We start from the raw sequence: 23,120 nt of genomic DNA on the forward strand, positions 1-23,120 counted from the left end.
TCACTATGTGGGACATCCCATAGCAATGCTATTAGCAGGGAGGGAGGCACAACCCATAGGGCACCCCCAGACTTGAGGACTTATACCACTGCCTGCTGCACACTGCACCCAAAGGCGATATCCCTATGCCTCCATACATCCACCCGAAACTTTGGTGAATGCATGTACTGAAGACCAAGTTGTGGCCTTACAGATCTGAGCCATGGAGGCCTGGTGACGCACTGCCCAAGAAGCACTAACCGACCTGGTAGAGTGTGGTTTGACTTGAAAAGGTGGAATCTTACCCCTTAAAACAGAAGTCTGAATTATAACTTGCTGAATCCACTTAGTGACAGTGGATTTCGATACTGCCTGTCCTTTCTTAGGACCTTCAAGCAGAACAAATAAGACATCAGTCTTCAGAATCTGAGCAGTCGTCTTTAAATAGACTTTGACCGCTCTAACCACATCAAGACAATGTAATGATTTCTCTTCCCTGGAACATGGTTTTGGAAAAAACTATGGCAGGACAATATCTTGGCTCATGTGAAAACCTGAGACCACTTTTGGCAAAAAATCTGGATAAGGGCGTAACACCACTCCATCCTCATGAATAATTAAGTATGGCTCTTTACAAGAAAGAGCAGCCAATTCTGAAACCCTAATTGTTGAGGATATAGCAACCAAGAACACCATCTTCCTTGTCAGAAGGACTAAGGGAATATGTTGTATTGGTTCAAATGTCTGTTTTTGTAACACTGACAAAATTAAGTTCAAGTCCCAAGGGTTCAAAGGTGATTTAACTGGCGGATTAAGCCGCATCACCCCTTGCATAAAACCTCAGACTAAAGAATGTGTAGCAAGCGGTCTTTGAAATAAGACCAATAAAGCTGAGACTTGGCCCTTAATAGTACTCAAAGCCAACTTCATCTCTACCCCTAATTGTAGAAAGGCAAGAATTCTGCCTATGATATATCTCTGAGGGTGCCAACCCTTGGATTCACACCAGGAAACATATGCCCTCCAGACTCTATAATATATTGTTCTGGAAGCTGGCTTTCTTGCATTAATCAAGGTAGAGACAACTGACCCGGATAGCTAACATTTCTTCAGAAATGTGTGTTTCAATAGTCAAGCCATTCAATTTAGCATTCATAAGGTAGGATGGAATATCGGCCCCTGTGGGTGTAGGTCTGGCCGTAGTGGAAGGGACCATGGATCCTCCACTGCCATCTTTACGATTTCTGCATACCATGACCTTCTAGTCCATGCTGGTGCTACCAGAATTACCGGCTTTCTTTCCAGCTTGATCCTGAAAAGACATCATGGCAGCAACTGAATAGGGGAAAATGCATAGAACAGTGGGAAATGATCCCACGGGGTCACTAACGCATCTCTTCCCCATGTGAGTGGATACCTTGTCCTGGACAAAAAGCTGACTAACTTCATGTTGAATGTGGACACTAGGAGATCTACGTCCGGAGTCCCCCATTTTTGGCAAACAGCTCGAACAAAGTCACGGGTGAAGAGACGATTCCCCCAGGAACAACTGCTGGTGACTCAGGTAGTCCGTTTACCAAGTCTCTACTCCCGGAATGAGGACTGCGGATAGGCACGGAACATTCCTTTCTGCCCAAGTTAGAATATAGTTCACCTCTGTCTGCGCTACAAGACTCTTGGTGCCCCCTTGGTGATTTAAGTAATTTTCATGTATAGCGCTACATTATATTATTTAACAATTTTGTAACCAGTGTGGTGTATCACTTAGAATGTTTAGCAGCTGTGCACGTTTATAATTAGGATATTATGTATACTATTTATTTACAGGGTATACATTTTCACTGTTTATTCCTAATTTTTTGGCGCTTTTTGTTTCATCTCACAAAACTGGTTGTAATGCGTACACTTTCCTCCAAAGAAGCCACCGATTGTCTAGGTACACCAAGACTGTTATGCCCTGTGCCCTTAACCTGGCTAGAGGTGGGGCCAGCACTTTTGTAAACACCCAGGGTACTGTAGCTAGCCCAAAGGGCAAGGCTACAAACTGAAAATGCTGCTGTTCTACTTCGGACCACAGAAACCTTTGGTGAGAGGGAAATACAGGGACATGCAGATATGCATCCCTGATGTCAGAAGTTGTCCTCCTTATAGGATAGAAACTACTGACCTGATCGACTCCATGTGAAAAAGGAGAGGATCTTCAGGAACTGATGTAGATTCTCTAGATCTAGAATGGGTCTGACATCTCCATTTGTGTTTGGTACCGTAAAGAGGTTTGAATAAAACCCCAAACCTTGCACTTCTGTGGGGATCTGTATGATCCCCCCCGAGCCAGTAATCGGTCTAATGCCCGAAATAGAGAATGCCTTTTCCCTGGATCTTTGGGAACGTTTGATCTCAGAAAACGAGATGGTGGAAACTCCCAAAATTCTAGTTTGTATCCTAGAGGCACAGTGGAGATGAATCATCTGTCCTGAATTTCCTCTTGTCAGATTTCTGAGCATTACATAAGTCTTCTCCTCACTCTGGCAAGAGGGGGCACCTCTTCATCATGAGGCTTTAGTATTCTGCTTCGGAGATTTCCAGCCTCAGGTCTTCTTCTGTGTGTGGGCCTGACCCTGAGACTTTCCTCTAGGGTCTGACAGTGGAGGCCATCACCACTGCCTTGAGGCGGATGTCCCTGGCGCAGGTGAAAGAGTCATATTAAATGAAGGACGTTTATACTTTCTTTTGACTGGCAAAAGAGTACTCTTCCCACTATAAATCGTTTGGATGTATTTGTCCAAATCCTCCCCAAATAGTCAAACCCCATGAAAAGGGTAACTAGTCAGAAGCCTTTAGCTAGGTGCTTCGGCTGACCAATTTTTTATGCCCCCTCCGTCAATCACACATGTTCCCCCTCTGTATAATAAGCCATAGTTTGCGGATACGCAGACGGCATTTGATACACTCCTTGATCGAGAGGGGAGAGAAGGGAGGGCTAGGAGGTGGGAATTTCTTTGGGAACTTTTGTGGAGAAAAATAAAACTCAACATATGAAGCCGCAGCCGCACCCCGCAAGGGGGGCAGGGGATACAGGCTACTGTTGTACCTCCCTTCCCCCAGATGGTACTCAAGCCCAGTTTCATCTCTAGCCCTATTTACAGAAAGGCAAGAATTCTACCTATGACATACTTCCTAGGATGCCAACCCCTGGATTCACACCAGGAAACATATACCTTCCAGACTCTATAATAAATGACTCTGGAAGCTGGCTTCCTTGCATTAATCAAGGTAGGTATTACCGATCCTGAAAGCCTGCAATTCTTCAGAATGGTTTCAATAGCCAAACCGTCAAATTTAACGTTTTGTAAGGTAGGGTGGAACACTGGTCCCTGCAATAGCAGGTCTGGACGTGGTGGTAGAGACCACCATCTTTACTATTTCTGCATACCAAGATCTTCTGGGCCACAAGAACTACCGACTTCCTTTCCCGCTTCATCCTGCGAAGAAGTCGAGGTAGCAGTAGAATAGGAGGGAATGCATAAATCAGTGAGAACTGATCCCACAGGGTCACCAACGCATCTGTTCCGCATGTGAGTGGATCCCTTGTTCTTGACACAAAGTTGTTGACTTTGTTGTTGAACTAGGACGCAAACAGATCTACATCTGGGATCCCCCATCTTTGGCATAAAGCCAGGAAGATGTCGGGGTGAAAGGACCATTACCCGGGAACAACTGCCGGCGACTTAAGTAGTCTGCCCACCAGTTCCCTACCCCTGGAATGAAGAGGGACGACATGTTTTTCTGCCCAGCTTAGGATATGGTTTACCTCTCCCTGGGCTGCCTGACTTCTGATGCCCCCTTGGTGATTGATATAAGCCACTGCTCTGGCATTGTTGGATTGAATCCTGACAGGAGAATTCTGCAACTTGAATGTGCAGGCTCTTAGGGCTAGACGCGCTGCCCGAATCTCTAGAAAATTGATGTCCAAGGTCCTTTCGGTTCTGGACAGACACTTCTTCCAGGACTGCTCCCCAACCTAAAAGGCTGGCATCGATTGTTACCACCTTCCAGGTAACCAGTAAGAAGGATTTCCCCTTCTGCAGATTCTCTGATATCCTATCCTACACCAACTGAGGCTCTGGTGCACTTTTGGCAACAAACGCATTGGAAAATCTAGTGCTTGAATCTTCTTGTTCCAGGCTGACTGGATACTGTTTTGCAGCAGTCTCAAATGAAACTTGCATAGGGAACTGCTTCCAATGAAGCCACCATCTTTCCCAACAACCTCATACAAAGGAAAATGGAAGGACCCTTCTTTGTCCTGACCCCCTGAACCAGCTCCTTTATGGCGCCGATCTTTGCCTGGGGTAAAAACACCTTCTTCTGGACTGACCAGACCCAAGTACTATAGTCTTTTATACTGGCTTTAAAGAAGATTTCTCTAGGTTGAGGACCCAACCTATGTATTCCTGGTAGTTGACTATGGTGACCATGCTTTGGTCCAAGTGAAGTTCAGTGAAGTTCAGTGAAGTTGGTGGTAGAAGAGGACCTAATGCATTTTCTTCGACTCTGTGAAGATGTGATTAAAGCCACTAATCTTTCGTCTAAACTACTCATAGCTGAGGAGAAACCCTGCTCAGTTATATAGACAGGTGCTGAAGTGTTAGAAGCAATTACAGCCCCTGATGACCCCGATGGCTCACTCTGACCATCCTCCCTAGATCGGGATGGTGTTGCAGAGGGAGGGTCCTGAGCGCGGCCCCTTTGTGTCCTTGGTTTTTGTCGCATTTGTACCACCTCCTCTGGTCATAGTACTTAGCACAAATGCAGAGGTACTACCAAAAAAAAAAAAAAAAAGCACCCACTGCTGAGCAATAGTCCAGCAACTGCCACTGCCATTAAGCTCAGCCTGATGCTTAAGTAAATGTGCCTGGGAATGCCTGTGTCTCCCATACTCACATGCCACTTGTCCGCTCTGTGTCCCTCCTAGGATTTTTATAAACAGCTTACCTGTAAAATCCTTTTCTTGGAGGATATCATGGGCCAATTCTCTAATCCCGGAATGAAGACTGCCGATAGGCACGAAACATTCCTTTCTGCCCAAGTTAGAATATGGTTCCCCTCTCTCTGCGCTGAGAGACTCTTGGTGCCCCCTTGGTGATTGATATAGGCCACAGCTGTGGCATTGTCGGATTGGGTCCTGACAGGACAATCCCGTAACCTGGAAGTCCAGGCCTTTAGAGCCAGACGCACTACCCGAATCTCTAGGATATTGATGGGCAAAGTTCTTTCGGCTCTTGACCACTATCCCTGGACAGTCGGCTTTTCTAGTACTGCTCCCCAGCCTGAAAGGCTGGCATCTGCCAGCCATTACCACTTTCCAGATAACTGGTCTGAAGGATTTTCCTTTCAGCAGATTCTGGATTAGCAACCACCAACTGAGGCTTTGGGACACCTTTGGGGACAGCCGCATTGGCAAGTCTAAAGCTTGAATTGTTTTGTTCCAAGTAGACAGGATACTGTTTTGCAACAGTAAGAGCCGGAGATGCCACTATAGGACAACCACCAGGGGATCTCTAACTGTTTCCAACACCAAAGGTATATATTCACATGCTGTTACCTTACAGCAGTAAGGTATGGGGACACCCATACACTATACAGCATGGAGGATAAAGAAGTCACCCAGCACCAGCATTACACCATAGAGATTTATCACCAGCACCAGCACTTTATCTTTGTGTTTACAAGTCGCCATATATGCTGCACTTTATTGAATATAAGAATGAATTCTTCATGGACACTTTAATATATTTTATTCACCTATAAAAAGGACTTACTATCACTATATAATCACTTTAAATGTTACTGGCATTTATTTATGATCGTTACTACCGATATTTTATTATTTTCAATATTATTGTTTATTTTTGTTCAGTATTGCTTTTATCTATTGCAGGCATGTCCAACGTCTGGCCCGTGGGCTAATCACGGCCTGCGGTCCGGTTTTGAACGGCCCGCCTGGCTATCTCAGTGTGCCGCGGGATCAGGGCTATCAGATGAGCCCGATCCCCGGCACTGTGAGAAGCTCCGTGAGCTTCAAAAGTGAAAGTAAAGTGCAGAGGATTGTGCTGTGCTCTCTGCTTCTCCCTATAGCACAGTACCCGGCTGAATGAGGAATCTGGAAATGTACAGTACTGTGCTAGAAGCTAGATTAGTCTTAAAAGGGCTTTATTCATGTGTCTGTGCATGTGTATCTGTATGTGTGTGTATGCATGTGTGTATGCATGTATGTCTGTATTTGTGTGCACGTGTCTGTATGTATGTATGTATGTGCATGTATGTGTGTGCATGTATGTCTTTATGTATTTGTGTGCATGTATGTATGTGTATGCATGTATGTCTGTATGCATGTGTCTGTATGTACGTCTGTATGTGTGTGTGTGCATGTGTCTGTATGTATGTCTGTACGTATGCGTATGCATGTCTGTATGTGTGTGCATATGTATGCGTCTGTATGTATGTCTGTGTATACATGTGTCCATCTGTATGTATGCGTATGTCTGTACGTGTCTGTGCATGTGTCTGTATGTATGTCTGTGTATGTCTGTGTATGTCTGTGTCTATATGCATCTGTATGTATGTCTGTATGTATGTGTGTGCATGTATGTGTGTGCATGTGTGTGTATGCATGTGTCTATATGTGTGTGTGCATGTGTGTGCATGTGTCTGTGTGTATGTTACTTTTAATCCAGACCCCCCCCCCCCCATTCTTGTACCATCAGAACTGCTTTTGTAGGGCTTGTGTGTGATAGCAGCCAGGACTGCTGCTCCTCTGAAAAGCAATCCATACACAGATCGCTTTTCAGGGGCATTTGAAAGGCGGTAAAGAGGCATTATGTTGCCTCCTCACCATCTGTTTTAAGCCTGTAAATGCAGCATCAGGCCCATTCACCCTGGGTATACCTCCTGCTGCAGCCACAGCACGTTTACACCCCCCAGCTGCTCCCTCTGCAGCTAAAGGGGGAGAAGATGGGGTGGTAAAAACAGCTTAACCATGTGGTTTTACTGCCCCAACCTGACCTGTGAACAAGCCCTTGGTTCACATCTGTGTGGCTGTGTGCTGCGTGTAGGGCAGGGCTGTTTTTAAGGCAGGGCAAAGGGGGCAGCTGCCCTGGGCCCTGTCATTGTTGTGGGGCCCAAAGCAGCTGCCACATACTTGCCAACTATCCTGGTTTAAATTCCCTTGTTCCTTAAAGTTTTAGTCCCGTGCTGTGTTCCAATGTCTCAGTGTGAAGTGCTGCTACTAATGCTGCCCATCTCTGCCCTATTGTTGTGTACAGATGACTCACCTGCAGACCCTGTGTTTACATGTAAATAGTGGCGGCATTCATATGTATATCATGCCCCCCCCCCCAGGTCAAATCCACCATCACCTATACTGAATGCTGCCCACTGGGGAGGTAAAGGGGCATGCTTGAAAGTCCTGCCTACAACTGTGGTCATTAAGCCTAACATCTGCCTGTTCAGCAAAGGCAAGCGAATAGGTGGGTCCAAAGATGAGTAGAGTAGGCAGGTAGAGTTAAAGGGGGTGGAGGGTTGGTGTGGAGAGGATGGGGGAGGTTTGGGGTGCAGAGGTTAGCAGGGGTTTTATGATGCAAAGGTGTACTGACAGGGTGGATAAAGATGTAGGTCACGTGTGGGGCAGCCCATTCATTTCAATGGGCTGCTCTATGTGCTAGAAATGCGGAAGAAGGTCCCTAACCCTTTTATAAAATCACACGGTGCCGAGGCACATGTCAGCGGATGTGTGAGGGTGTCATTAACAATTGATGGCATTACTGTGTATCTGCTAAAGGGCAGCTGCAGATTTTGCATGCGTTCCTGACGCACAAATGTGAACGCAGGCTAAATGTCTCATTACATTGGTGGTCAGTGTAAATCTTGTCATTACATTGGAACTTGGTGTAGAATCCTTTCATTCATGCCTGATCTGATACAGTAAACCGATTTTGAGTCTAGCTGCTATTTATTGTATATCTCAGAGCAGGCGGAGAGCGAAATTGCATGGGGGGGTGGGGGGGGGGGGTGGGCGGGTTGGGCTTTGGGGGCCCCATGAGAATTTTTGCCCAGGGCCCAATCAATATTAAAGACAGCCCTGGTGTAGGGCAGCCCATTCATTTCAATGGGCTTCCCTACCCACAAAAATGCAGGGAAAGAAGTCCCCAAGCTTTTTTTTTTTTTAAATTGCACTGCACCAAAAGCACCCCACGTTTTCCATTGTGTGGGGTACCATTAAGAATTAACGGTACCCCTAAAGAGCAGAGCATTTGTCTGTGTCGGGAAGGAGTGCGACAAAGGCAAGAGAATTTTTGTTGGGCAGTGTATTATTGCTCGAACGAACACACTTAGACCGAATTTTAATGGTTCAAAGAATGTCAGGCAAAATGGTGGGCCCTCACACATGTTCACTTTATCAAATCTGTCCCTCTTTGAAAAAAGTTTGGCTACCCCTGATCTATTGGATATTTTGCGACATCTGCATTTTAATCTATGTTCTTAGGCTTGGCCATTACCAGTATTGCCTCTTACAGTATTTTCAGTGCCTTTACTCATAGCACTTCTGCACTTTATTGTTTATGTACATTGCATCACTACCCCTTTTTTCTATATACTCCTTTGGGTTCAGATATTTCCCTTAGTGTGTGCAGCAGTACTTGTTCTATATTTACTTGAGTTGGCGCAGGAATACTTTGTTTTATTAACTGTTTTGCAACAACCTTGAATCGAACTAGGTATAGGGAACCGCTTCAAAAGAAGCCACTGCGTTTCCTAGCAACCTCATGCAAAGGCGAATGGAGGGATTGCCTTTTGACCTGACCATCCGCACCAGCTCTCTTATGGAGTTGATTTTTGCCTGAGGCAAGAACACCTTTTTCTAGGCTGTGGCTATGATCAGGACCAAATACTCCACCCTTTTTAGCGGTTTTAAGGAAGACTTCTCTAGGTTGAGAATCCAACCCAGACTTTCCAGGCAACTGGTTTAATGCGCACATTTTGCTCTAAACAAGCCACGACTGGTCTATTAGCAATAGATCGTCTAAGTATGCCAAGACTGTTATGCCCTGTGCCCTTACACTGGCTAGAGGTGGGGCCAGGACTTTTGTAAACACCCAGGGTGCTGTAGCTAGCCCAAAGGGCAAGGCTACAAGCTGGAAATGCTACTGTTCACCTTTGGTGAGCGGGAAATATAGGAACATGCAGATATGCATCTCTGATGTTGATAGATGCCAGAAGTTCTTCTCCTAGTAGGATAGAAACCACTGAACTGATTCTTTAGATCTAGAATGGGTCTGACATCCCCATTTGGTTTTGGTACTGTGAAGAGGTTTGAATAAAACCCCAAACCTTGCTCTTCTGTGGGGATCTGCATGATCAACCCCTGAGCCATTAATCGGTCTAGTGCCTGAAACAGAGATTGCCTTTTCTCTGGATCTTTGGGAACGTTTTACCTCAGGAAATGAGACGGTGGAAAGTCCTGAAATTCCAGCTTGTACCCCAGAGTTACTGTGGAGATGACCCATCTGTCCACTTCTGAAAACTGCAGAAGTCTTCCCCCCACCCTGGCAAGGGGGTGGAGGACTCTTCCTGATGAGGCTTTAGGATCCTGCTTTGCAGGTTTCCGGCCCCCAGAACTTCTTTTGAGCCTGACCCTGTGGTTTTCCTCTAGAATCTGACAGCAGAGGCTGTTGCCACTGCCTAGAGGCAGAAGCTCCTGGAGCAGGAGAAAGAGCATGTTTAAATGAAGGGAGTACTTTTCCCACTAGAAATAGTTTGGATGAATTTGTCCAAATCATGCCACGAATGGCCAATCCCCATGAAAAGGGAAACCAGTCAGGAGCTTTTTACATGGTGCTTCGACTGAGCAATTTTTTAACCACAGGATTCTATGCATATGTACTAGCATAAACGTAAGGTGGGACGTCTGGCGAATAGAATCTTTAATGGCATCTATGGCAAAGCATAATGTTTTTGGTAGTTCGGCCAATTCCCGGGCTTGTTGTGCAGGAACCTCTTTAAGGGTCTGTTTAAATTGGTCCTTTAGGGATGAGAGACGTCTATTGCAGCGACTGCAGGCTGAGTAATGGCACCTGCCAAGTAAAAAGAGGATTTTAACAGGAATTCCAACCTTTTATCTGTTGGATCCTTAAGCATTTGTGCATTGCCCACTGACAAGTTAGACTTTTAGTCACACTGGAAATAGCAGCATCAACTGCTGGTACCTTCCATTTTTTGGTGAATTTCTCCTCCATGGGATAAAGTATTGAAAATCTCTTTGGAGGAAGAAAATGTTTATCCGGGTGATTGCATTCAGCATAAATAAGCTGTTCTAATAACGCATGAACAGGAAACGCATGCAAAGGCTGTGAAAGTTTTAAGGAACCCAAGGAAGAAACCAAGCTTTCAGCAGACTTCGTTAGGGGTAGCAGGGTGGAGGAAAAGACATCTTCATTCATGTATACAGGGGCTGAGATGTGAGAAGCAGTTGCACCATCAATTTGTTCCAATGGCTTACCCTGGCTTGCCATAATTGGTGTTTCAGGCGAGGATGACAGTGTGGAGATGCGACTGGAATTCCTAACGCCTGGGGGTGAAACCTTTGATACATTTTTGGTCTTTGTGGTGTCTTTTTTGGTACGCATAGTCCTAAGCACAAAAACAGAGTTACTATTAAACTGCACTTAAATCGCTGAACATGGTCATGACAGTAAAGCCGCTATTAAGTTCAGCCTAGTGCTGGGAAAAAAGTCCTTCCTGTATCAGTAATGCCACTTGCCACCATTCCGTGCCCCATCGCTCCTGTGTCCCAGTGTAGGCTGCTTGCGTCCTCCTCGCTGCCGAGGAGAGACTGCTCCAGCTGATCCTTTAAGCCCCCGTGCATCCTCGTGGACATTGCATGGCGCTGCGCCTAGGCCCTGCCCCTCTCCTTTTCATTTGGAGGTCTGAAAACCCAGCACAAAGGGGGAGGCAGAGCCCATTACACAGCAGGCAGAGGAAAAAACTTTTTGATGCAGAAAAAAACAGGACCTCAGCACCCCCCCCATTACAAGGGGGTACAACCACAGCTGTCTCTAACCATTCTGGTCCCTTCAGGGGAGAAAAAAAAAAACATTCGGCCGATCCCTTACCTTAAGAGGAATCTCCCTGCACAAGCTTCTGCGGCCACACACAGACTTAGCCCTTGTACACACGGTCGGAAATTCAGACGGAAACGGTCCGATCAGATTATATTGTCGGAAAATCCGATCGTGTGTGGGCTTTATCTGACTTTTTCCGTCGGTAATTACCGACTGAAAATTTTTTAGAGCAGGATCTCAAATTTTCCGACAACAAAATCCGCTCTGACTTTTTCCGATTATTTGTAGAGAATTCCGATCGGACAAAGTACCACGCATGCTCAGATCAAAAGTATGAGAGCAAAGCTATTGGCTACTAGGCTGAACGTAGTCCCGTCGGAACGAACAAACGCCATCACGCGACAACTTTGTCCGACCGTGTGTATGCAACACCAGTTTCGGACAAAATACGTCTGAAAAAATTGGACGGATTTTGTGGTCGGAATTTCCGACTGTGTGTACAAGGGCTAAGACTGAAAGTGGAAGTAAACTCCCCTATCGCTTTCAGCCAAGGAAGCTGCCATCTTTGCCTCTGTTTAATCTTCAACTGCTATGGTGCTGCACATGTGATTCGTTATGACACCAGCCATTGGATGGTTTGATAGTTTGGCTGAGAGCACAGCCAATGTGCAGTTAGCATTCCTGGGATGCCTTTTTTTTTAATTTTTTTAACTGTTTAAATCAATGGGTTTACTTCCACTTGAACTGAAGTGAAGACAACAGGTATGTGCATACACTCCCTCTAGTGGAAATTTAAGACATAACAATTTTTTTTCCCTTAAAGTGGTTGTAAACCCTTACAAACCACTTTTACCTACAGGTAAGCCTAGATTAAGGCTTACCTGTAGGTCCAAGAAATATCTCCCAAACCTATACGGTTTAGGAGATATTTGCCCGAAGATGGGCACCGTTATCTACGGCGCATGCGCCGTAGACAGCGGCGCGCAGGCGCACTGAGCATGGCATCGTCGATGACGAAGATGTCGCGCAATGCCGCACGTCTCGGCTCCCGTGCACATGCGCGGGAGTCACGTCATCGGCGGAGCTGCGAGACCCCACCGAGAAGATGGATGCGCTGGACTACAGGGGACAGTGGTGACTTTCGCTGGCTCCTGTGTCAGGTAAGCGACACATAATGGGCTACTATGCGATGCATAGTAGTCCATTATGCTTTGCCTTTGCAGGGAATGAAAGAGGAAGTAAACTCATCAGGGTTTACTTCCTCTTTAAAGAAGAAAGCATAGGTGGACTTTTTAGTTCCTACGTTTCTTCCCTTACCTTATCCCCACTGCAGGATTTGCTGAATTAACAGACAATCCAACCTTTACCCATCACGGCGGGCTGCGTTTAGCAAACCTTCAAGTACCCGGTCCCTTTTTATCGGGGTTCCACTCCCTTGGACCTGTAAAAAGCAGCCCTCCAGGAAAAACTTTTAGGTAATGCAAGATGACCAAATCCCTGGGTCCCGGGGTCCAGCCCTACAAAGAGAAGTGTTACAGGCAAAACCTTGTGCTTCAGATACGAGGCCCAGGTACCAGCCACTTTGGCCTCAGTGGCATTTTGGATGGATCTGGTCTATGGAGGCTATTTAAATCCAGCATGGGTCCCTCCTGGAGCTCCTCAGAGCACATCTTCACTCGTGACCAACACCTTAGACACTGGCGAAAAACTGATGTGCTCCTGGAAGGAGGAGGGGTTATATAGGGAGTGAACTTCCTGGATTGGGTATACCAGTGTCCATCACATGAAGGTGCCTATATACCCATTAAGTTATTAACTTAGGCTCTGCGTCCCATGATGTATGTATGATAAAGAAAGGTGCATTTATTAGCTCTACAGCCTACGTTGTGGATGCTGAAGCATGCCAACGCCACTAAGCCCCGCCCCCTTCCTCCGACCACCTACTGCGCCCCCCCTCATCTAAACAATTTCAAAATAATAGGATTTTTGTACTCACCGTAAAAACCTTTTCTCTGAAATTCACCGACCGACACAGCTCCTCTCTGTAACTAAATGGGTTGTTTGCCTGCCATTAGGAGAACTAGGCAAAATTGTAACAATACACAGAACTTTCAGTCCTGTCCCGGGGGGCGGGCCCCATGCTAACAACCCTCCCTTCTGCCCCAGCAGACTCAGTACGTCAAAAAGCAGTATAACGTAGAGAAAAGGAGGGGTGGGTGCTGTGTTGGTCGGTGAATTACAGAGAAAAGGATTTTACGGTGAGTACAAAAATCCTATTTTCTCTTATATTCACCGACCAACACAGCTCCTCCCTGTAACTAAATAGGACGTCCCCAAGCAGTGCCAAACGAGGGGTGGGAAAAAACAGCAATAAAACTTCATCCACCATGGCAAGTGGGAACTAGTGAAACTAAACCCACAAAAAAACAGCAGTGTATGGAAAAAACACACTGCCATATAACCGGGTATTCTCAACAGGAGAGATCCCCAACACCGCAACCTTTTTGCGGAAGTAATGCAACATTGCATTAACAAACAGTACTGCGTTTTTATCGAAAAACCAGGAAAAAAATCTCAATTGCAACTACAAGGCCACCTGCAAAACTTTGCGGCCAAAACAGGCATCAGCCGATGCACCGACGTCTACCTTGTAGAACTTGGTAAACGTATGGACAGACGACCAGGTCACCGCCTTACACACCTGAGCGACCGACGCTTGGTGTCGGAAAGCCCAAGACGTTCTGATTGCCCTTGTAGAGTGGGCCGTGACCGGAAAGGGGGGCACCTGCCCCTTCAAGGTGTAGGCTTGTACTACAATCTGTCTGATCCACCTGGAAATGGTGGCAGACGAGACCGCCATACCCTTCTTCGGACCAGCCACCGAAACAAATAGCGAGTCTGACTTCCGAAAGAGAGCGGTGGCAGACAAATACACTTTTAGAGCCCTAACCATGCCGAGAGCCTGAAGGGCCACCTCTTTGGGGTGCTTTGGCTTAGGACACAACAATGTTAATACAATGTCCTCATTGATATGAAAAGCCGAGACCACCATCAGTAGAAAGGACGGTTGCGGACGCAACACCACCTTATCCCTGTGGATGACCAATTCTGAAACCCTCCTGGCCGATGTGATGGCCACTAGAAAGACCACTTTCTGTGAAAGGGTCAACAAGGGAATCTCCCTGATATTCTCAGACGGCAGTTTTTGAAGCGCCAACAACACCAGGTTCAAATCCCACGGAGGTAACGTTGGACGCACCGGAGGGACTACATGTCGTACCTCCTGAACAAAGGTACTTACCAATGATTGAGACGCCAGGGGTCGCTGAAAAAAAAAGGCAGCCAGAGCTGAAATTTGCCCCTTAATGGTGCTCAACACCAACTTCTGGTCTACACCTTGCTGAAGAAACAGCAGGATTCTGGATATAGAAAAGGAACGCGGATGCCCCCCTTTCTCCTCACACATGGAGATATAGGCATTCCAGGTACGATGGTATATCTTCCGTGAAGATTTCCGCGCCCTCAACATAGTTGGAATCACTGAGTCCAACAGACCCCGGTTCATCAGCAGCTGGCTCTCAATAGCCATGCCGTTAAAGCCACCAATGGTAAAGCAGGCTGAAAGATTGGACCTTGAGGAGGAGGTCCTCCCGCAGCGGCAGTGGCCAGGGAGCGTCTGCCACCAGACGCACCAGGTCTGCGTACCAGGGCCGCTGAAGCCAATATGGGGCCACCAGGATTACTGGAATCTTCTCGGCTTCCACTCTGCGCAGCAGGTGTGGTAACAGTTTTAGCGGAGGAATGGCGTAGATCAGCTGGTACTGATCCCACGGAGCCACCAGCGCATCTGACTTGTCTGCCCACTGATCTCTCATCCTGGACACGAATCTGGGCACCTTCCGATTGAGACGGGAGGCCAATAGATCCACATCTGGTGTGCCCCATTTCAGGCACAGCAGCCTGAATATCTCCGGATGCAATGCCCATTCTCCTGGGTCCAGCATCTGTCGACTCAGATAGTCCGCCTGCCAATTCTCCACCCCTGGGATGTAAATGGCTGACAGGGCTGGAACGTGTCGCTCTGCCCACTGAAGTATGTGAGCGACCTCCCGAGCAGCGGCTGAGCTTCTTGTTCCCCCTTGGTGATTTATGTACACCACAGCCATGGCATTGTCTGACTGTATCCTGGTCGGACGGCTTTGAAGACACGTCGACCATGTGTGGAGGCACAGCCTGATCGCTCTCAATTCGGGCAGATTGATCGGCAACTTGGATTCGTCCGTCGACCAGAGGTCCTGAGCCGACTGAATCCCCATCACTCCACCCCAGCCTGATAGACATCTGTAGTGATCACTGTCCATTCCAGAGGAAGGAAGGATTTTCCGGACTGAATTACCGGGGACCTCAACCACCAGATCAGAGAGTCCCTGACTGGCTGGCTCCCCTGGATCTGTCGATCCAGGGACAACGGAGATTTGTCCCATTTTGTCAAAATCTCCTTCTGCAGGACTCTGGTGTGGAACTGGGCATAAGGTACTGCCTCGAAAGAGGCTACCATGAGCCCCAGCACTCGCATGCAAAAGCGGAGCGACAACCACTTGCGGTTCATCAGTAGTTTGACCGCAGATCTGAGAGTCTGCAATTTGTATGCGGGGAGAAAGACCCTCGCTTCCCTGGAGTGCAATAGTAAACCCAGGTACTCCAGATGTTGGGTCGGTACAACTGACTTCTTTATGTTCAACAGCCACCCAAATTCTCGCAGAGTCTGCATGGTGATTGCCACATCCTCCTCTAATTCTGAGGCGGAAGATGCTCTCAGGAGGAGATCTCCTAGGTAACCCACAATTGCGATCCCGCGTTGTCGCAGCAACGCCAATACTGGAGCCAGTACTTTCGTAAAGACTCGGGGGGCTGATGCCAGGCCAAAGGGAAGAGCCACAAATTGGTAGTGGGCTTCCCCGACTGCCAAACGCAGAAACTTTTGATGCTGAAGGAATATGGGTATGTGCAGGTACACATACTGGATGTTCAAGGACGCCAGGGAGTCCCCTAGATGGAGTGCAGCGACTACTGAGCGAACTGATTCCATTCTGAACCTCTTCACTTTTACAAAGTGATTGAGGGCTTTTAAGTCCAAGAATGGACGTAACACTTCCTTCTTGGGAACCACAACAGCTGTGATAAGTGCTCCAAGAAGCGCTTTGTCGCACCAGGATGGGGAATCATTTTCACTGTCCGAATGGTCCTGGTCAGCCTCGTCTGATAGGTCAGAGCAGGGGTCACCAGCCACAGCAGGGCCTGAGTCTGCATCAGAGCTCTCCCCAGAGGACGGGGGGGGGTTGTAGGGGCCTTTTACGTGCACCATTTCTTCCACGCACCGCCTCTATATTAGCAACAAAAGAGTTAAGGACCGCCGTCAGGATGTCCATGGGCACAGCGCTATTCACAGATGACCCGGTTGCAATAGCCTGGATTTCGGGAGAAGAAACACCATGCTGACCCTACCCTGTCTGCCACCTGCAAGGGGACAGTGAAGGTCCCACCCTCCTGCTGCCGCCTGGGGGGGGGGTTCCTAGCGCCAGACTCACCACCCTGGGGCGTTCTGTGATGGTCACCTGCCGTGCCTGTAGTACCCAGGAGGTTACCCAAGTGCGGAGTGAGGAAACTGTGCCGGCAGCAGCTGTAGAAAATAGCGGTGAAACGATCTGCAGAGCTTGCACCAGCGTTCAAGAAATGGCCATCCAGCGTCCTGTATACACAGTGGACACAGGAAACAGCATGTGAGAGCACATGTAATGCTGTCACAAGAGAACTGCGGTGAAAAGAGCGCTCGGGCTTCAAAAAAATGGCCGCCAATGCAACTAATAGGAAAATCTCAGAGAAAATGGCCACCGAGGCTCACAGGGGGAACCTGCTTTGCCCACAGTCAAAATGGCCGCCGGACAGCGCCATGCGGTGACAGGAAAAATCATCAAACAGCGCTGCCTTAAACCAGCAAGAATACCCCCACAGACACCTTTTGGGACCCCTCACACAGGGACCAGGACCATCGCTAGCCGCACAGACCCCCCACAGGTGAGAGACCCCGCTATCCCCATACACACACCACCCGCAGCACATGCAGCTGCCCATGAAGGAGGGAAGATAGGGACATGGGAGAGAAGGAGGTAGCCCCCGAAATGACCTCCCAGGGAATGCCCAGCTGCTCAACCCCCCGAGGAGGGAGAGTCGTACTTACCAGTCCTGAAGAGCTGGGAGACATTCCATCACAGACCCCCTCCTGCGAAGTTACAGGGTGGCTGCTGGCCCGGTATACTGTGATCCAGACATCAGTAGCCCGGTCATGTGTATACCCCGGAGCATTGAAGCTCACCGACCACCTCTGGAGCTGAGGTATGTCGTGGCCTGCCAAGCCTAAAGCCCCATACACACTATCAGATTTTCTACTGAGTTTTTCCTTCAGATTTACCAAAACCATGTAGTAGAAGGGCCTGCCTGATTGCATACACATTGAAACTCCTAAGGTTTGACCTCATATTATATGCTTTTGGTAAATCTGAAGGAAAAACTCAGCAGAAGATCTGATAGTGTGTATGGGGCTTTAGCTGCAACCTGCACACACTCGATGGCTGGACTGGGGGGACTACAAGGATAACTCAACCAGCCTGTCACCCAGCCGGTAGTTGATAGAAGATCCCAGGATCTTTCATCTTGCGCAAAAGCATCAATCCTGTATCAAAAAAAATGGACCAAAGGGTCCGCAGGGTTCCTAGGTTATTCTCCTTCACTAGGCAAAATAAAACACAGGGATAAGGTGGTGTTGCGTCCGCATCCGTCCTTTCTACTGATGGTGGTCTCGCCTTTTCATATCAATGAGGACATTGCATTAACATTGTTGTGTCCTAAGCCAAAGCACCCCAAAGAGGTGGCCCTTCAGGCTCTCGGCATGGTTAGGGCTCTAAAAGTGTATTTGTCTGCCACAGCTCCCTTTCAGGAGTCAGACTCGCTATTTGTTTCGGTAGCTGGTCTGAAGAACGGTATGGCGGTCTCGTCTGCCACCATTTCCAGGTGGATCAGACAGATTGTAGTACAAGCCTACGCCTTGAAGGGGCAGGTGCCCCCCTTTCCGGTCACGGCCCACTCTACAAGGGCAATCAGAACGTCTTGGGCCTTCCGACACCAAGCGTCGGTCGATCAGGTGTGTAAGGCGGTGACCTGGTCGTCTGTCTATGAGTTTACCAAGTTCTACAAGGTAGACGTCGGTGCATCGGCTGATGCCTGTTTTGGCCGCAAAGTTTTGCAGGTGGCCGTGTAGTTGCAATTGAGATTTTTTTCCTGGTTTTTCGATAAAAACGCAGCACTGTTTGTTAATGCCCTGTTGCATTACTTCCGCAAAAAGGTTGCGGTGTTGGGGATCTCTCCTGTTGAGAATACCCGGTTATATGGCAGTGTGTTATTCCATACACTGCTGTTTTTTTGTGGGTTTAGTTTCACTAGTTCCCACTTGCTATGGTGGATGAAGTTTTAATGCTGTTTTTTCCCACCCCTCGTTTGGCACTGCTTGGGGACGTCCCATTTAGTTACAGAGAGGAGCTGTGTTGGTCGGTGAATATAAGAGAAAATAGGATTTTTGTACTCACCGTAAAATCCTTTTCTCTGTAATTCACCGACCGACACAGCACCCACCCCTCCTTTTCTCTACGTTATACTGCTTGTTGACGTACTGAGTCCACTGGGGCAGCAGGGAGGGTTGTTAGCACAGGGTCCGCCCCCTGGGACAGGACTGAAAGTTCTGTGTATTGTGTTACAATTTTGCCTAGTTCTCCTAATGGCAGGCTAACAAATCCATTTAGTTACAGAGAGGAGCTGTGTCGGTCGGTGAATATAAGAGAAAGATTGTTTTCCTGACAGGATCACATGGAGGAGAACTGGGGTGGAGGAGAGGAGGAAAGCTGCCAATGGGAACCGCTGTAATGGCAGCGGGAGCGGCGTGGCACACCGCCGACTGATGCCATGCTCCCTCTGCCTGGAGTAAAACTATCCAGGTGGGGGGGGGGGGGGTGCATTCCTAGGAGCAAAACCTCCTTCCCACGTCTTTACCTGGAGCCTGGGCCAGAGGAAGTGTGCAGCTTGTTACACAGGGCGAGACTGACAAGCATGGAACAGGTACCTGCTCTTGACAACCCCCAGTGGTGACTAAAGGCATAACATTTACTTAAAGGAGCAAATCCACAAGAATTAGAAAAACTCCTTAGGAATCTCCCTTACCTTATCCAGTTGCAGGATTCAGTGATAACAGACCCAATCTTCACCACTCACGGTGGGCTCCGTTAAAAAAAACCTTCAGGGACTGGGAACCCCTTTTTAAATCGGGGGATCCACAGCCCTGAGCCTGTAAAGCACCCCAACAGGAATAGGGCTGAAAAAAAACAAATACTAGATCCCGGGGGCCAGCTCTCTAAAAAGAGAAGCATTACAGGTAAAATCTAATTTCTTTGGACATGAGGCCGGGTACCATTCAATTTGGCCTGGAAAAGACACTTTGAATGGATCCAGTTGCATAGCTTGCCCCAGCAAGGAATATTCCAGCGGAGCTCAGCACAGTACATCTTTACTTGTGACCAACACCTAAGACACTGGCGAAAAAACTGAGGGACTCCCAGTAAGGGGAGGGGTTATATGGGGAATTGAACTTCCTGTTTAGGGTGTGCCAGTATCCATCACCTGAAGGTGTCATATAACCCATACAGTTATTACTGTGGCTCTGTGTTCCGTGGTGTACGATAAAATAAAAAAAGACACAAGATAATTTTGTTCAACGAATAGAAAAAAATAAATGAATAGAAAACCTCCAGATAAATATTCCTCTGTGCCTTTACTTATTTTCTCCTTTTGTAAGATCTAAAAAGATTGCACTCTACTTAGTTATCTAAAAGGAAAATAAAGAAAATTTTTACACATCCCATCATTTTGGGTCCAACCTGCTCTTTTACCCATTGTTTCTTGCAGTGGCGGCCCATCCATACGGGAAGCAAGGATTAGGGGGGTAGTGCCCCTGCAGCCCATATGGACAGGCTGCCACTGCAAGAAACAATGGGTACAAGAGCAGGTTGGACCCAAAAGGAAACACTCACTACATCCATAAGGAGACTAACAGCAGGTGACATCAACAGTGTAAAGTTCAATAAAAAGGGGACGATCGCTGACACTGATAGCAGAAGTGAGTGGGACCTGTACTAGTAATACATCACCCTAGGGGCCCCATAGCAGTAGCTATACCAGTGATCTAAATGCAAAGGGTTGTTAAAAAAAAAAAAAATGTACAGGGAAACATAAAAATCATTGTATGCAATACCTGGGTCTTCTTCCATGACTTCCATTGCTTTAGGTCAATTTTGTATTGCTTTAGGTTCTTTTCATATTCCTCCATATGTTCTTCGATTAGTTCATTGACTTCCGATTGAATTTCAGCTTCATAAGCTTCTTCATCAGCTTTCCTATTAACTTCTTCCCTGAAACCAGGAAAAAAAAAATATTTATTGGCTTTTATTGGAATCACTGAGTGCAGTTAGAAGATCCCTCTCATACGTTCAGCTGCCACATGTGTCCTGCACATGTTTTGTATTGAGCTGTGTGATCTCAGACTTTCATATTCCAGCAGCATTGTTACTACAAATCAAGCAAATTAATGCAACTCATAATTTTGTGACAATCAGGATAAAAATTGGCTCCCGCTGACTTGTTTTGAAGGTGAGAGCTTCAGGACTGTCATCCTCATCCTTGCTTTTACTACTAAACATAAATTCATGATGTTACAAATACAGAAGCTGACATTGCTGACTTAAAAATGTTAGTTACCTGTCCCTGAGCACAAGCAGGCAGCTAGTGAAGTCAAAAAGAAAAAAGTCATAACTCCAAACATGCATACTTGTTCTATGTTAGTGACTCTGGAACATTTGAAACCATTTCATCAGCATAATAGCCAGGCAAAGAACATATTCAAAAGGAGAGTTTAGTAATACCATCCTATGAACTCTTCTGCCGTGTACAGACGATCGTAATTTCCGACAACCAAACCGTGGATTTATTTCCAACGGATGTTGGCTGAAACTTCTCTTGCATACACACGGTCGCACAAATGTTTTTGGAAATTCCGATTGGCAAGAATGCCAAGGACATACAACGCGTACGACCAGACTAGAAAAAGGAAGTTCAATAGCCAATGAGGCTCTTCGGTTTGATTCCAAGCATGCGTGGAATTTTGTTGCTTCGGAATTGTGTACACACGATCAGAATTTCCGACAACAGATTTTGTTGTGGGAAAATTTGAGATTCAGCTCTCAAATGTTTGTTGTCGAAAATATCCGATGGAGCCTACACAAGAAATTCCGATTGTGTGTACGTGGCATTCCAGTATAGGTTCCCAATACGGAGCCACAGTCATGAAGAGAGTACATAGTTTTTTTGATTTCACTGGCTCCATAATTGTCCAGGTCAGTGGGTGAAATACACAGTTACATAGTAGGTGATGTTGGAAAAAAAAAAAGACACAAGTCCATCAAGTCAAATTAGCAAATTGGTTTTAAAAGTGTTTTTTCCCCAATTTTGGCTATGCTGATATAGGATTTACCTGTCAATGTCTAATTTTCTTGAGTGATAGTCTAATGGACCCATAAAATAAAAAAAGGGCAATCCAGAGATCTTTCGTGTTAGAAATCATTCTTGCAGCTCCTTCAAGCTTTGAAGCCTCCATTATCATAATCCATTGGCTCTGTGTGTAGGTTGGGGTGCTATCTATGGAGCAGGTCTATAGCTCAGCCAGCACAGTTCATGGGCTCATGAAGACAGGCGTCAAATACTGGCTTTTGCATTTCATTGCAGTGCTGCTCAAACACACAGCAAAAGGCTACATTTGACCTACTTTGCCTGGACTTCCATTGCATCTCAGCAGGACTTTCTGCTACAGCATTGAAGAAAACTGTCCTATCTCATACATCAGCAGTACTTACTTTCTCAAGTAGAGTTTCACTGGTGTGTTGTTGAACTTTTGAAATTCGCGCAAAGACTTTATCTCTTTCCAAACTTTTATGAGGGACTTTAGAAGCATTCGGTCTTTTTCTTGCTCTGCATCTCGGAATTTTCTTGTTTGTCTAGAAACAAAATCAACATTTTCAAAAAAGCAGACTTCCAACCCACAACAGCCTGTTATCATGCTTGAAGTATAAGGTATGATGCACATTTCAGTAAATCCATGTATTTAAGGGATTACCTCAAGTTTTGAAAAATGCAATTCTTGAGGAACTTGCTCGTTTCCATGCACACAAGGTACCCTAGTTTTTTTTCCCCCTTTGTACGTTTTAGGTTTCAGAATGGACTAAGGCATATAACCGATTTATGCCAGAAACCCAATGTCAGGGTAAAAGAAGTCTGGCGAGATGTGAGCGGCAACTAATTTAATACATTTATTGATAGGTGACGAAAATTTGTAGCACTGATAAGGGAAGCCCGGAGCTGTGTATTACAATTGGGTAGTTTTACTAAAGGCCAATAGACTGTGCACTTTGAAAGTGCAACTGTACTCATTTATTAGAATCTTAGTTAATCTGGTGAAACTTCACTTTGTAAAGAATACCCAATCAAGTGCATGGAAAAAAAAAAACCCAAAAAAAACAGTATTTTTACTTGCACATGATTAAATAATGGGAAATCAGCAGAGCTTTACCACATTCTAACGTGGCAGGGAAAATAAGTGCAACTGCATTTGCAAAGTGCACATTTGCAAAGTGCACATTTTTTGCCTTTAGTAAATCCATTGCAAATGTGTCATGGAAGAGAGCTTGGTTTTCCTATATTGCACCTTCTCTCCATTACTCGTGTCCAGATGGCTGCTGACCAATTCAGATGATTGACAATACTCCTATCTATACTCCTATCTATGGGCATTGGCAGAGCACACCAAACACAAGAAGACCAATCATAGGGAGTAGTTGGCCATGGTGGAAAATGTTGTCTAATTGCCAT

General features: G+C 46.6%; 1 protein-coding gene across 2 annotated transcripts in view; it reads right to left on the bottom strand.

The window, feature by feature from the left end:
• CC2D2A (coiled-coil and C2 domain containing 2A) overlaps positions 1–23,120 on the bottom strand; it is a 160,993-nt gene that overhangs the window by 86,156 nt on the left and 51,717 nt on the right. For both annotated transcript variants that reach the window (XM_077477759.1, XM_077477758.1), the window contains exons 13-14: positions 22,109–22,249; positions 20,455–20,611 (exon numbers count right to left, since the gene is read on the bottom strand). In XM_077477759.1, the coding sequence (XP_077333885.1) occupies positions 20,455–20,611; positions 22,109–22,249 (298 nt within the window). The remainder of the gene's footprint in view (positions 1–20,454; positions 20,612–22,108; positions 22,250–23,120) is intronic.

Source organism: Lithobates pipiens, unplaced genomic scaffold, assembly GCF_037356315.1.
Source record: "Lithobates pipiens isolate NorthernLeopardFrog02 unplaced genomic scaffold, aLitPip1_a1.2 Scaffold_13, whole genome shotgun sequence".
NCBI classification, from domain to species: Eukaryota; Metazoa; Chordata; class Amphibia; order Anura; family Ranidae; genus Lithobates; species Lithobates pipiens.